The sequence below is a fragment of the Eumetopias jubatus genome, unplaced genomic scaffold (assembly GCF_037043125.1).
Source record: "Eumetopias jubatus isolate StellerSeaLion01/CBP00866 unplaced genomic scaffold, mEumJub1_p1.0 scaffold_13, whole genome shotgun sequence".
Classification (NCBI taxonomy): Eukaryota; Metazoa; Chordata; class Mammalia; order Carnivora; family Otariidae; genus Eumetopias; species Eumetopias jubatus.
This window is the reverse complement of record NW_028274819.1, coordinates 41,888,576-41,900,796: the sequence shown is the minus strand read 5'-3', so window position 1 is coordinate 41,900,796 and position 12,221 is coordinate 41,888,576. Positions and strand designations below refer to the sequence as shown.

The window sequence follows — 12,221 nt, the reverse complement described above, 5'->3', positions numbered from 1 at the left end:
CAAACAGAAGAAAAAAGCGGACATGTTTTTGCTGAAAAAAAAAGGCTGTGTCTACCGATGGCCACTCTGTGTGTAGGGAGTATTGGTTCCTGTATCTTTTTTTTTTAATTTTTTAACTTTTGCACTCAGTTATTGAGGACTCTGCTCTCCCATGCCTCCCTCCCCTGCCCAACCTCTTTCATCTGTTATGGAGAGATCTCCACATAATGCTTAAAACCAGGGAGTTATTTTATTTTAAAATTCAAAAAGAGATCAGTAGCTAAAAAGCAGCAGTGTTCCTTGCTCAGAATGCCTTGGAATCTATTCTCCCCAGTTTAAATAGTTGGGAAGTCCCTCTAAACCTTGGGTATTCTTCTTGGCAATAGAGAAAAACTGCCATAACAACAAACTTGGAAATACACACATCCCCAAGCTGAACTGGCCTCTTGGCTTCTGTTTTAAGCCTACATCACAAGTCAAAATGAATTAAATACAAATCCAGTTTGCAATGGTCCGTCACTAACCCGCCTCACTGGAACAAGCCGGCGGCGTGTGGACTGGAAAGGGTCCCCTGGCATCCCTCTTGCTATCTTGGATTGCAGTCTGCCTGCCAAACCAACCCCACGCGGGAGTCCACAGCCCAGAGGCCCCTCAACTGGGGTGGGGGTGGGCAGCCACTGTGAGCAAATGCTGAAGCCCCACCAAGGGCCCAAAAGCACAGGCCTTCTTCCCCCAGGGCCTCCGAAGTCAATCAAGTGTCAAGAACTATCAGCAGGAGAAACTTTTCATAGGTGAACACAAGCAAGATCGAGAACTGACACTGGGGATTTTCCAAAGAAATGGAAAAAAACTAATACAGGCCACTCATGAGGACAGAGCCAGCAAGAAGCAGGAAGCATATCAGGTTAATATTTTAATCTGTACATCACTTTTTTTTTTTTGCAAACCATTACACTTTTATTTAAATTAACTTTTTCTTGCAAAATATTCATTTCATTTTTCCAACAAAATCTTATAAAGGCAAAAATAAAATCTTATTTTGGCAAATGTCATGAAGTTGATCCTGGCAGCATATGGAGTTAGTTAAAAATAGACAGCAATGTCTAAATATAGTTAAGATTTTTTTTTCCGACCATAGTCAAAGACAAATTTTCATTTAAAGTGTGGCCCCACCCAATGGAGGTTGGTTTTTGTTTTTTTTTTCCTTAAAACATCATTTTCTGTATGCAGAATATCATGAGCTCATGACTTAACTAAAGGGCCACAAACACTGTGCCTGGCTTGGCAGCCCCCTCCTCATTGGAGACAGGAAGTCAAGTCCAAATCCTACTGCATTCCATCAGGGATGTTGGGGGCACACTGCCTGCCCTCTGGCCACCAGACCATGTCCTGGGGAAGCTGACCTAGGTTCTCCAGGGCAGGCAGCAAAGCCCTATCACAGCCTAGTGTGGAGTCAGGGAGTTTTAGGTAGACGCCACCCAGTGTGAAGTTTATTGCTTATGATACAACAAAAGGTGCTTCCTCTCACCTTTTCTGTATTTCAAAATGTATATATGTATTTTTTTAATTAAAGCAAACTGTTCTGTTTTTCCCAAGAAGAGCCCTTTGCTGAGAGAGCCTCATGAACAGATTGGGAGCCAAACCTCTTAAATACACTACTGCCCCTAAACCAAACCCAAGGGCCAAGGCACAGACTTGGGTTCCAAATGGCAGCCTGGTGGAGCTTCCCCATCCAGAGCTGGTTATCTGGCTAGGTCAGGGACAGCTGACCTCTGCAGCTAAGGATACCTCTTACCCCAGATAGCACGCCAATGAGCCCAATGCTGGACTCCACTGGAAGCACATATCAAATCCAACCTTCACCTGAGTTCACTGGATGTTGGACTGGCCTCTGCCTGCCCCGCCCTTCTCCCAAACCCACACCTACCACCCACACGGTACCTGAATCTGTATGTGCAGCTCCCAAATCCTGCATCCTCACCTTTCCAGCCACTCAGCCCTTGAGGTGAACATTATAAAATACATTCTGATTCTAAAATACAGCGTCAGTATTTTACAGTGTGTATCAAAAGTGCCTTTGTCATATGTAAAAAGGAGTCTGAACTAAAACAAATCGGGGGGTGGGGGTGGTTGTTAGGACCTAGCCCTATGGTGAACTCCTCACAGTTGGTGGGCTGCTCCTTCCTCCAGCCAGAACCCCTGCTGAGCTGGAAGGGGTTTCCTTGGGGGAAGGAAGATCAATCTTCTCGGAAGAAACTGGTTCCACTGGGTCCCTGGCTCCAACTTCTCCTTTGCACGTTGGGTCACGGGTCAGTCACTGCCTGGGCTGGCAAAAAGCACAGGACACAGTGAGGGGCTGGCAGGATCCCAGCCCACATCTGGGGAGCAGGCAGTGGGCACGTCTGTGTACGCACACGACAGGGAATGGCAGGCTGACAAGACAGAGAGCAGCTGAGCAGGGGGCTGGGGCAATGCGGCCGCTGCTGGGGGACCCTCAGCTTCTAGGACTCATGGGCCCTGGGCCCCACCCTTTCTTCACTCCTACCACTTCCAGAAAGTTTTGCCAGACACATGCTGGCCCCTAGACTGGGTCTCTGCTCTGATAGGGCAAAAGGCCTGAGCAAAGAGGACTCTGGGGTCAGTTCTGGCCCTGCCCTTCATTCACTGAGTCACTCTGAGTAACGCTCACTCTCAGCCTCCATGAGTCTCATTTTTTTAACCTAAAAACAGAATGGTCATACCCACCTCCTAGTGAGGATTTACCCTAACAGGAGGGCAAACAGGAATGTGGATGCACTCTGAAAAAAGCATTAAAGGCCTGTCTCACAACTATGGGGGTGTCAAAAGCCAGGAAGAACAGGGCCTCTCCCCTGCCTCTCCGTGGCCTGGCATGGTGTCACCACAGCAGGAGAAATCCACACACCCTACTGTGGCCCCAACAGGTCCCTGTGGCCTTTACAAAGGATGTGGCTGGAGCATTTCCCTGTGGTTCTTCAGTCACGGGGTCTCTAATGCACACTTTCTGAGAGCCTGGCCCAAGCAGACCAACCTCTTCCTTCCACCCTCAGGCTGGCAGGGCACCAGGCTGGGGGACACCTGCTGAAAATCACGAACCCCACCCCCAATGCACACACTCTCTGTCCCTCCCTTCTCCAGACACCTAGAGCTCCTGGGGGTGGCCCAGATGAGTCCACCGTGGTGACAGGGAACAAAGGCTCTGAACTCGCACCTTAAGGGTTCAAACCCTGGCTCTGACACTTGCAGCTTCAACTCCTTGGGCAAGTCCCTCAAGGTCTCTGAGCTTCATTTCCTCATCTATAAAATGGGGGTGAGTATCTTCATAGGGTGGTTGTGTGGATCGAAGGAGAGGCTTAGCACGATGCCTGGCACATAGCAGGTACTCAGCTATGCCAACCGTTAAGTACATACAGAGGAAAGAAAGGGCAACCCTACAAACTGATGGCAAGACAGAATGTCAGCGAGAGGACTGCTGAGGCTTCTGGTCTGACCCTCCCCTGTCCGGGTGAGGCAAGCGGGCTCAGGCCAAGAACTCACCACAAGACTGGACCAGATGCTGGGCCTCCTGGCTCCTAATCCCTCCCTGCCTCTCACCACTAAATGCTCTCATGGGGAGGCCCCACAAGGCATGGTCCCAGAACATTCTGAATGCTGAGGGCCAACTTCACATTGTCTTGGGTGGCCTGCCCCTGAAGCTTCCCTCCCTCTCCCCCTCCTGAGGTGCTCAAGTGCCGGGAAGGGCAGTCCTAGTCCTTGCTCTGACCCCAGTTCCATTTGGGCCTGGAGTGAGCCTCCATCTCCTCACTGGGCCCGTTTCCGGGGTTTTTCTGGTCTTCCAGCTCTTCCAATTCTCTGGCCAAAGCCCAGAGAGGCTGAGACCTACTCTTCCACCCCAAGCTGGCAGCCTGGCCTGCACTGGCCCCTTGGGGCACTGGGCTCCCTGCAGGGAAGAGAGCTGGGGAGAGGGAAGACCGTTCTAGCTTCTCTTTCAGGGAAGCAGGGCACTTGGATCACCAAGCCTCTCCTGTAGCAAAGCCACTGAGAGCTGAGTTCCTAAAAACCATCCATCCCCCACCCGCCTGCCAGTCAGGGCGGTCTCCCCAGCGGCCGCTTTGCCTGCGGAAGGAAGCAGGAAGCGTCAGCAGGTGGCGCTGCAATCTTCCTGGCGGCGGCCGAGGGGAGGGGAGGGCATGCTCGGTGCTAGGGGAAGGGCAGGCCAGTCAGGGCTCTTACTTGGAAGGTGTTAGACAAAGGTGTAGTGGAGTCCGTTGCTTAAAGGGGGGTAAGGTGGCACCGTCCTGGAGGACAGGAGGGCTTTAGGCGGGAGGAGGGCCAGCTGCTGCGCTAGACGGACACACAGGAATTAAGCGGGGTGTTAGGCTCCTCATCTGCTCCCTGCAGCACCAGATGCCCCACACTCGGCAGGGCTGCAGTGCGTGGGCCACGCTGCCCACCACTAATGGCCTGGGCAGCACACCCATGGGGCCCGGTGGGGGCCTGGCTGGCACTGGCCCGCAGTTCCCAGATATGCCCCTGAGCTAGAGAGAGGGAGCCAGAGTAAGGAAAAGCTGTGGCAAAGGTGGCCACTCGGTGGGGAGGTGCAGGAGGCCCTGCTAATTGCCTGCAGGGTGTGTGCGCCAGGGCAGGCTCGCCTGCCAACCGTAAGGAAGCCGAGGTCCATGTGGGTAGGGCAAGCACAGGCTAGATACCTTATGGTGTGGGCAGGGGGAGTATCCCTGCTGGACCCTTCAACATGGAAAGGAGTCAAAATGACCAAGATGGGCCACAGGGAGCCCCCAAGATCACTGGGAGGTGGGGTCTGGGTGAGTCTTCTCTGGTCTCCCCAGCCACACCAACCATCGCTCAGCCCACTTAGCAAGTCTTCAAGGGAGTGAGGACAGCAGGGACTGCAGGACTCTATGCAGGATCACAGCGTGGGGGGAAGAGGGAACAGTTTTCCCCTTGTCCGAGGCCACTCCTGTGGCTTCTCGAAGTGATGTTCAAGCTCTGCTCCCCAGACCAGACTTCCAGAGCCAGTCCCCTCAGGGTCCATCAGGCCCCACCCTTCATCACTTCCAGACCCTTTGGCCAGGATTGGGGGCCCAGGGGGACTGTGACAGCATTTCAGGCTCTATGATCACATCCTCCCTGGAAGGCCTAGCACACAGCTGGCCATGGGCACTACCCAGACACACAGTGGCCCCTGCATCTGGGGGACAAATAGCACTGGGTCAACTGGGAGGGCACACGCAGGGAGCAGAGACGTGGGAGGGAGGAGCCACACGTCTGTTTCCTGAAGAAAAAGCCTTGTACACACACAGACACACACGTGTGCACAGGCACACATACCCCTTCCCATTCCACGGTGTAATTTTTTCCCCACTGGCCAGCAAAGTCCCACTTCCCAAGTCCTGCTTACTGGCACAGGCCACTCTGAGAAAGGGGACAGTGGCTTTGATTGGGAGCCAAAGCAGGGGCTCCAGGGGGGGCTGGAAGGGCCCCCTTTGCCTTGCCCCAGCAAGAAATCCAAACACCAATGCTTTCCTGCCCCCTTTCTCGTGAAGCCAGAAACCTTTGCCTTGGCCCCCGAGAACCCAGAAAAACCTGTTCTTAACCCACATTCTCAGAGAAAGCTGAACAGCAGCACCACTCCCAGATTTAAGAAGGAGCTAGAGACACCCTCTCCTGGACCTCTTGCCTCTGACACTCCTGAGCCTCAGTTCTCCAACCACCTGCCCCGCCCCACCTCACCTCCCAAGCCCTGGGCTGTTCATGGGACAGGAGAACATGCCACTGCCCCTCAACTACCAAGCCTGACAGCTGGTTTTCTGCAGACTCCCTGACAGGCCATGTTGGGCTCTGAGCCCAAGCAGCAAGTGGGAGCCAGACTTGGAGGCTGGCCTCCTTGGCCTCACCTGCCACCTGCTTGCTGCGCTGGGAGGCCTCGGAGGCCAGCGCGTGGGAGATGTTGATGATACGCGCCTGCTCCAGCAGCTGCGAGTCCAGGTCGGCCACGCTGTTCCGGTCCTGGCCTGATGGCGGCTGTAGGTTGCACATGCTGCAGGAGGGCCAGAAAGCAGGCTTATGGGCCCTCCCCACCCTGGCGTCTGCCCCAGGAGAGGAGGGTCTCCCTAGCCTAGAGGCTCTCATCCTTTTAGCGAGCATCAGATAAACATAGTGCCCTTTCTCTCTAGACAAAGGTGTATGTGCTTCTCCCAAACACCCAGCCACAGCTTTGATTCTCCTCTGGGGGATCACGGCCTTAAGAAGAGAGTTCTAGCTCTGCGTTCCTATTAAATCTGAAATGAAAAGGCTAACCTAACTCTGAAAGAGAGGCCCTCCAATACCAGCTTTATGCTTCTGAAGCTCCAGGAGGGGCTGAGGAGATAGGAAAGCCTCCCGTCCTGGCTTCCAGGGAAGTGGGCAAGGCCTTTGGCACCTCAGGACAAGGCTGAGCCCCTGGCTCTGGTCTAGGGATCTGTGTGAGGGAACATAGGCTCTAACCCCAGAGGACCAGCCTTGGGGTTGATCTCCAGCTGTGTCCACCTCACTGTCATACTTGGCTCTGCTCCCTACATTTGCCAGCATCACAAGACACAGATCTGGGGGCAAAGGACCACGGTGGCCCTCTATGTGTATTTCAGGACTTGCAGATGACCTAGCAAACCTCCTCACAGATCCAATGGTGCCATTCTGAGAGCCAGCCTGCCCTTTGCAATAAACAGAGCTTACCTGAGTCAGGGACCTGGCAAAACATGCACCCTAGTCAGCCTGGGCCAGGGCCCAGGTAGTAGAGACACCCCCGGGGTCGGCCTAGCAGGCTGTCAAGACTCAAGCATCGTAAGAGCTGACCTGGAACGAGCAAGGATGTTGCGGATCTTCTCGGCTTTGCGATACCGCGCCTGCAGCTCCTCAAGGCTGGGCGGCTCCTCAGGGTCCAGCTCCACGTAACGCTCAGGGATGGAGACCTTCTCTGGTTTGGCCAGCTGAGAAAAGGACCGGGTGGCGGTGGCAGGTGGGCTCAGATATTGGGTTTAGAATTTGCTCCTCGCCCTGTCCCCCAGCACAAGGAAGCACACGGAGCCCACAGAGTTAAGTAACTTGCTAAGATCAGTGCAGTCCACTGTGGAGTCGGGATCTCAACTGTGTTCTTTCCACCACACCAGATAACCTCCTTCAGGCCAAGGGAAGGGAAGTGGAAAGGCAAGACAGCGAGATTGGAAGCCCTCAGGATAAAATGATTATCCTTAATGCCGCCTTCAATATGAGCTGAGCCCTGCCAACCTACACAGTCACACTGACCCACCGTGTGGTCTCTGCCCCTGCTCTTTCCTCTGCATGGGATGTTCTTCCGTTCACTCCACTGCTTGTGACCCTTTGGACCTCACTTCCAGAAGTCTTCCCTGCCCCTCCCCACTCTACCCCTGGTATCCCGTCCTGTTTTCTGTTTGTCTCTCTGCTGTCTAGTGCAGGGACCTGACACTCAGTAGCCCTTTAGCAAATACTCCTTGGGTGGGTGGTTAGGTGGGTGGATGAAAGGAAATGAGACTGCTTTCTGTCCCTACAGAAGCTCCTCTGCTCTACAGCAAGCAGCCATGCAGTATCCGCTGGTGGCAAGAGGACAATGTCCCCAGCTCCCGCCAACCAGTCTCTGATGTGAGCCCAGCCCCAACCTCAGCCTGCTGACACCCTGCTTAAACTCAGAATGCTAAAGGCAACTTTTGCATACCCCAGAGAATTTCTTCCTCCTTGAACTACAAAAGCACATTAAATGAGGTTGGTTGAAGCTTCTAAAAACAAGCTAAATGCAATCCCAGGGTAGATCTGGACTTGAATTTAAACCCATGCAGACCTTTCATTCTGGGGAAAGATGGCAAGAAATCAGCTCTTTTCTGTTATTTCCAATGAGGGCAGATCCAGAGGAAGGAAGTAGATTACATTGTAGCAGGAGGATTTAGGTTAGAGATAAGAAAGGAATTTTTCCCCTGGCTGGCAGGTCAATTAGGACACCACGAAGCATACTTCCATTGCCAAAGCAGCAGGGAGAAGCTTCTTGTGTGAATCTGAGAAAGCAAAGACCTTTGGTTGTTGCAGAGGTGCCAAAGGGGAAAGGTCTGAGGGTGGGGGACCAGCTTCCTTAACCTGTGGAGCCCAAGCTGACCCCAGAACTCAGCAACTCCACAGGTATTAATTTTCCCCCACCCTGCTAAATCTATCCTTCAAGTAGTGAGAACATTTCCTCTTGTATAGTTTCAGGGCACGCCAAATCCTCATACAAATATTTGTAGGGTATCTGTGGACCCCTGTGTACTTCATTCAACAGAGTTGTCACTTGGGAAATATTTACAGAGCACCTACTATGTGCCAGGCCCTGTGCTAGGCACTAAGTGCACAGAGAACCAAACAGCCACAGACGCTGTTCTACAGAGCTTACAAACGGCACGATATAGGCCACAGGAGACCTCCCCATGTCTTGAAGACCCTGAATCTGTCACTCTCTTAATTCCTTGCTCTTCCCTTGGGTAAGACACATTCCTGAATGATAGAAGACCCAGGGGTTACTTGTTTTTCTGGGCCTGGCCAGTCATGATGCATTTGTGCCACCAGAGGGCACTAAAAGAACTCAGACCAGAACTACGGCTCCTCCAGGGCAGAAAATTTCACCTGTGATTTTTCAACGCTGCTCGCTTCCACAAACCGCCCCCCACCCCCAAGTCTAATTGCCCAAGTTGGCCTCACTGGCCAGTCGCAAGGCCAACTCCTAGTTTTCCGGGGAGCGTTTCCCAATAACAGCTATCTCATCACATGCCTACTACATGTCACGTGCCTACTCCATGCCAGGCCCTGTGTTCGTGGTTTTCTGACCACTGCTAATCCTCCAGGCAATGTGATGAGTCACTTCCTCCTCACCACAACCCACTTTACTGTCCAGGAAACCGAGGCTCAGAGAAGTTAAATGACTTGCCCTCAATTATGGAGATAGAGAGATCACAGATGTGAATATGCATCAAAATGCCTTGGCTCTGGGGCGCCTGGGTGGCTCGGTCTGTTACGGAACTGCCTTCGGCCCCGCTCATGATCCCAGGGTCCTGGGATCGAGCCCCGCATCCTGTCCCCTGCTCGGCGGGGAGTCTGCTTCGCTCTCTGCTCGTCCTCTCTCTCTCAAACATAAATAAATAAATAGTCTTAAAAAAAAAAATGCCTTGGCTCCTTTTCCTAACCTCAAGCCGCTATTCATCCCTTCTCCTGGCCTCCCTGAAGCTGAGCTCTGTCCCCATTCAGGACAACCCCGCCGCCCCCCCCCCCCTCAGGGCCACTGGGAGGGTTGGTGAGGCCACAAGCCAAAGGCTGTCTCTCCTGAGGGGACACGAGGGAAGACCCCACCCTCACCTCTCTGCCGATGTCCAAGTCATAGTGCTGAGGCTCCAGGTCCAGCTCAGTGACAGGCATGGCCGGCACCTTCAACCAGCCCTGGTTTTCCTTGTCCTTTCTCTCCCCTTGCATGGCCCGTTCCAGCAACTGCAGGTCAAAGTCCTGCTCGCGCTTCCACTGGCGACAGAACAAGAAGGGTAAGTGTAGTCACGGCGTGACTGCTGCAAGAGCCAGGCGTGCCCCCTTTAGGATGGGGCCTGCGGGCACCGGGGTCCGTGGGAAGGGGGCCTGTGACCCGTTGGGAAAAAGCTGTGTGACCGTGAGCCCCTCAGCCTCACCTCTGAAACAAGGCTGTAGCTGTGGGACACAGATGGTCCCTGCAGGGTGCTGTAGCTCCACGTAATGGAGGAGGAGACCTCTGCCCCATTTATACGGCCTGATGCCAGGCTGCTGCTTCCTCTCCCATCTGTACCCCAGAGGATTCGCACATACACCTCTAGGGCCCAGTTCTGAGACCCATGACTTCAGACTCACAATGGTCTCCAGAGATACAGGAAGTTTCTAGGTCTAAGAGGGTGACCCCAAAACAGAGCCTTGCGACAGAGCTCCAGAGAAGCTGCCCCATAGCTTGTAGAAGGCTTTCTGGTTCAGGAGCCATATAATTCAGCTCAGAAATGATGGAAAAAACAAGCCCTTTGAGGCCCTGGTAAGCACGTACCAATAGCCAAGACCTTCTCTAATGGGTACTCCCAAGCAGATACATTTAGGGGTGAGGGATATTGTACCCACATCAGGGTAGGGAAGGTCTAGCTTGGGCCTAGGGAGGCAGCTAAACTGCTGCTTACCCAGGCATCCATTTGGGGGAAGATATTTTAAGTTAGAAAAAAAATAAAACTATGTAAAATTGAAATGCTAAATCAAATGCAACATTTCCCAGGCTCTTCCTTAGTATCAGCTATGTAACAAGCATCTCTTCACAGAGGGAAAAACTAAACTGGCCATTTTAAGATCCAAACGAAACCCTGCAACTCTAGAGGGCCTTTCAAATCACCTATGGTCTATGTCCTCACAGGCCTTTGACACTGAGCAGGTTGTTGAGAGGAGGGAACAGGCTCAAAGCCTCTTTTCTTGAGCAGAAACCAAGCAGATGCTTCTTCATCCCAGCAGACCTCCTCCGTCCCACCCCATACATCTCACAGAGCCCCAAGTGGTCATGGTTGTCTTTGATGCCCCCTCAAAGTGACCCCAAAGCCCCAAACCCACAGCTATATCAGCACATTTCACCCATTCATGCACAAGCTCTCAATACTGACTCCAAGCCAATATAATTGCCCTTAGGTGATGATTTCCAATTACGGTATGAAAGGATTAGGCATTTGAAGTTTTAAGGATGAAAAATTAATTTTAATGATTTGCAAAGAAAACGCACATTTTCTTACATGCTCACAAGTGCCCCAAATAGAGACAAGTCCTCATTGAAACCCAGCCTGATTGTTTCCACAAACAGGAAAAGTTCACTGGACTCTATGATGTATCCTGGGGAAGAACCACGCCAATCCATTGTCATTAAGCAACACGTTTATTGGCGTTGATGCAGAGACTTACACAAGTCTTTTTTAAGAGAAAAATTACAAGATACTCAAGTTATGATTTTTAGATAATCTTGCTACATTTGAGACATCAGGTTGTAAAAGGTCAGTGTTACCCCAAATAACATTTGCTTATAAAGTTTAAAAGTTACTGGCTTTGCAGCTTTTCAGGATATGAGTATCCTGGGTCTTACCCCTTTGGTATCTGTGCTAACAGCTGCAGAGAGGCCCTCTGAATACAGTGGGAATACAGAACATAATATATTTTGGCATCCGTTCAAATTATTATATACTAGAAACACAAAAAGTTTTCCATAAGACTGGAAGAATTAAAACTGAACCACTTTAGACTTGGTGGGATTTATTTAAACGTGCAATCTCTGAAGCCTGTGTCTACTGTCCGGGTGTAAGGCATGGACTTTGATCAACTCATAATGCCTAGACCTCTGCCCGTGATCACGGCCCTCAGGCAACAGGTTGGCTCAGCCTTGTGGGGCGGCTTTTGGGTTAAGTGAATTATGAGTCAGTAGCCCTGCATCATGGGGGCAGCAGAAAGGTGAGTCACACATGGGAGTGCTAGCTAGGCTATGGAGACAAGAGCTGCTATTACAAAAGCCTCCTAACAAAGAGCACAGGCCCATTAGGGAATGTTCAATGCAAATTAGAAGCTTCCGTCAACACAATCAGGCAGGATTAGAGAGGCAATGAGCGGTAACACTAAAAGCAAAAGAGCTTGTGCGATGAATTAGGGAAAGAGCAGTCTGGTTAGAGGGCTAGGGAAACATGTGATTTCAAACAACAGGGAAAAGTCAAAAGTTAAATGGAATGTTTCCCAAAGGGACAGAAGGGGACTGTGGGCAGGGTGCAGTGCCTGCAAGCACACCAGGGGGCAGCACAGGTCCCCCCCGCTCTCCAGGGGCACCGTGAGGCCTGCCAGCACCACGAGCTGGGGGAGAATGCCAGCCCTCAGGGCTGTGGAGCCCGACCCTGTGCTCAGCTGCTCCGCAGGGCATCGCTCAGAGGTCTGGGAGCCTGGCTGGTTTGCACTCCTCCTCACCAAATCATATCACCATCTTCCTCCTCCATTCCTGAACTCTGTACTCCCAAGTCCTGGATCCAGCTGAGACTCCAAATGCTACAAAGTCCTCTCTCAAGTTCAGCCTGGGGAACAAACTTGGGACATTTTCTCTGGCTGCTAGGCTCCTGCCATGACATCCTCACTATTTCTCTGATTCCGGATCACCCTCTGACCAGGTCACACAA

At 52.1% G+C, this 12,221-nt stretch overlaps 1 protein-coding gene across 5 annotated transcripts in view; it reads right to left on the bottom strand.

Moving 5' to 3' along the window:
• Positions 1 to 2,282: 2,282 nt before the first annotated feature.
• PLEKHA7 (pleckstrin homology domain containing A7) overlaps positions 2,283 to 12,221 on the bottom strand; it is a 210,928-nt gene continuing 200,989 nt past the window's right edge. For 3 of the 5 annotated variants that reach the window (XM_088017607.1, XM_088017608.1, XM_088017609.1), the window contains exons 26-29: positions 9,388 to 9,546; positions 6,850 to 6,983; positions 5,913 to 6,055; positions 4,241 to 4,341 (exon numbers count right to left, since the gene is read on the bottom strand). In XM_088017607.1, coding sequence (XP_087873733.1) covers positions 4,241 to 4,341; positions 5,913 to 6,055; positions 6,850 to 6,983; positions 9,388 to 9,546 — 537 coding nt within the window. Of the gene's footprint in view, positions 2,306 to 4,240; positions 4,342 to 5,912; positions 6,056 to 6,849; positions 6,984 to 9,387; positions 9,547 to 12,221 lie in introns of those variants that run through there. The other 2 variants (XM_028116940.2, XM_028116939.1) reach the window with 1 other exon arrangement.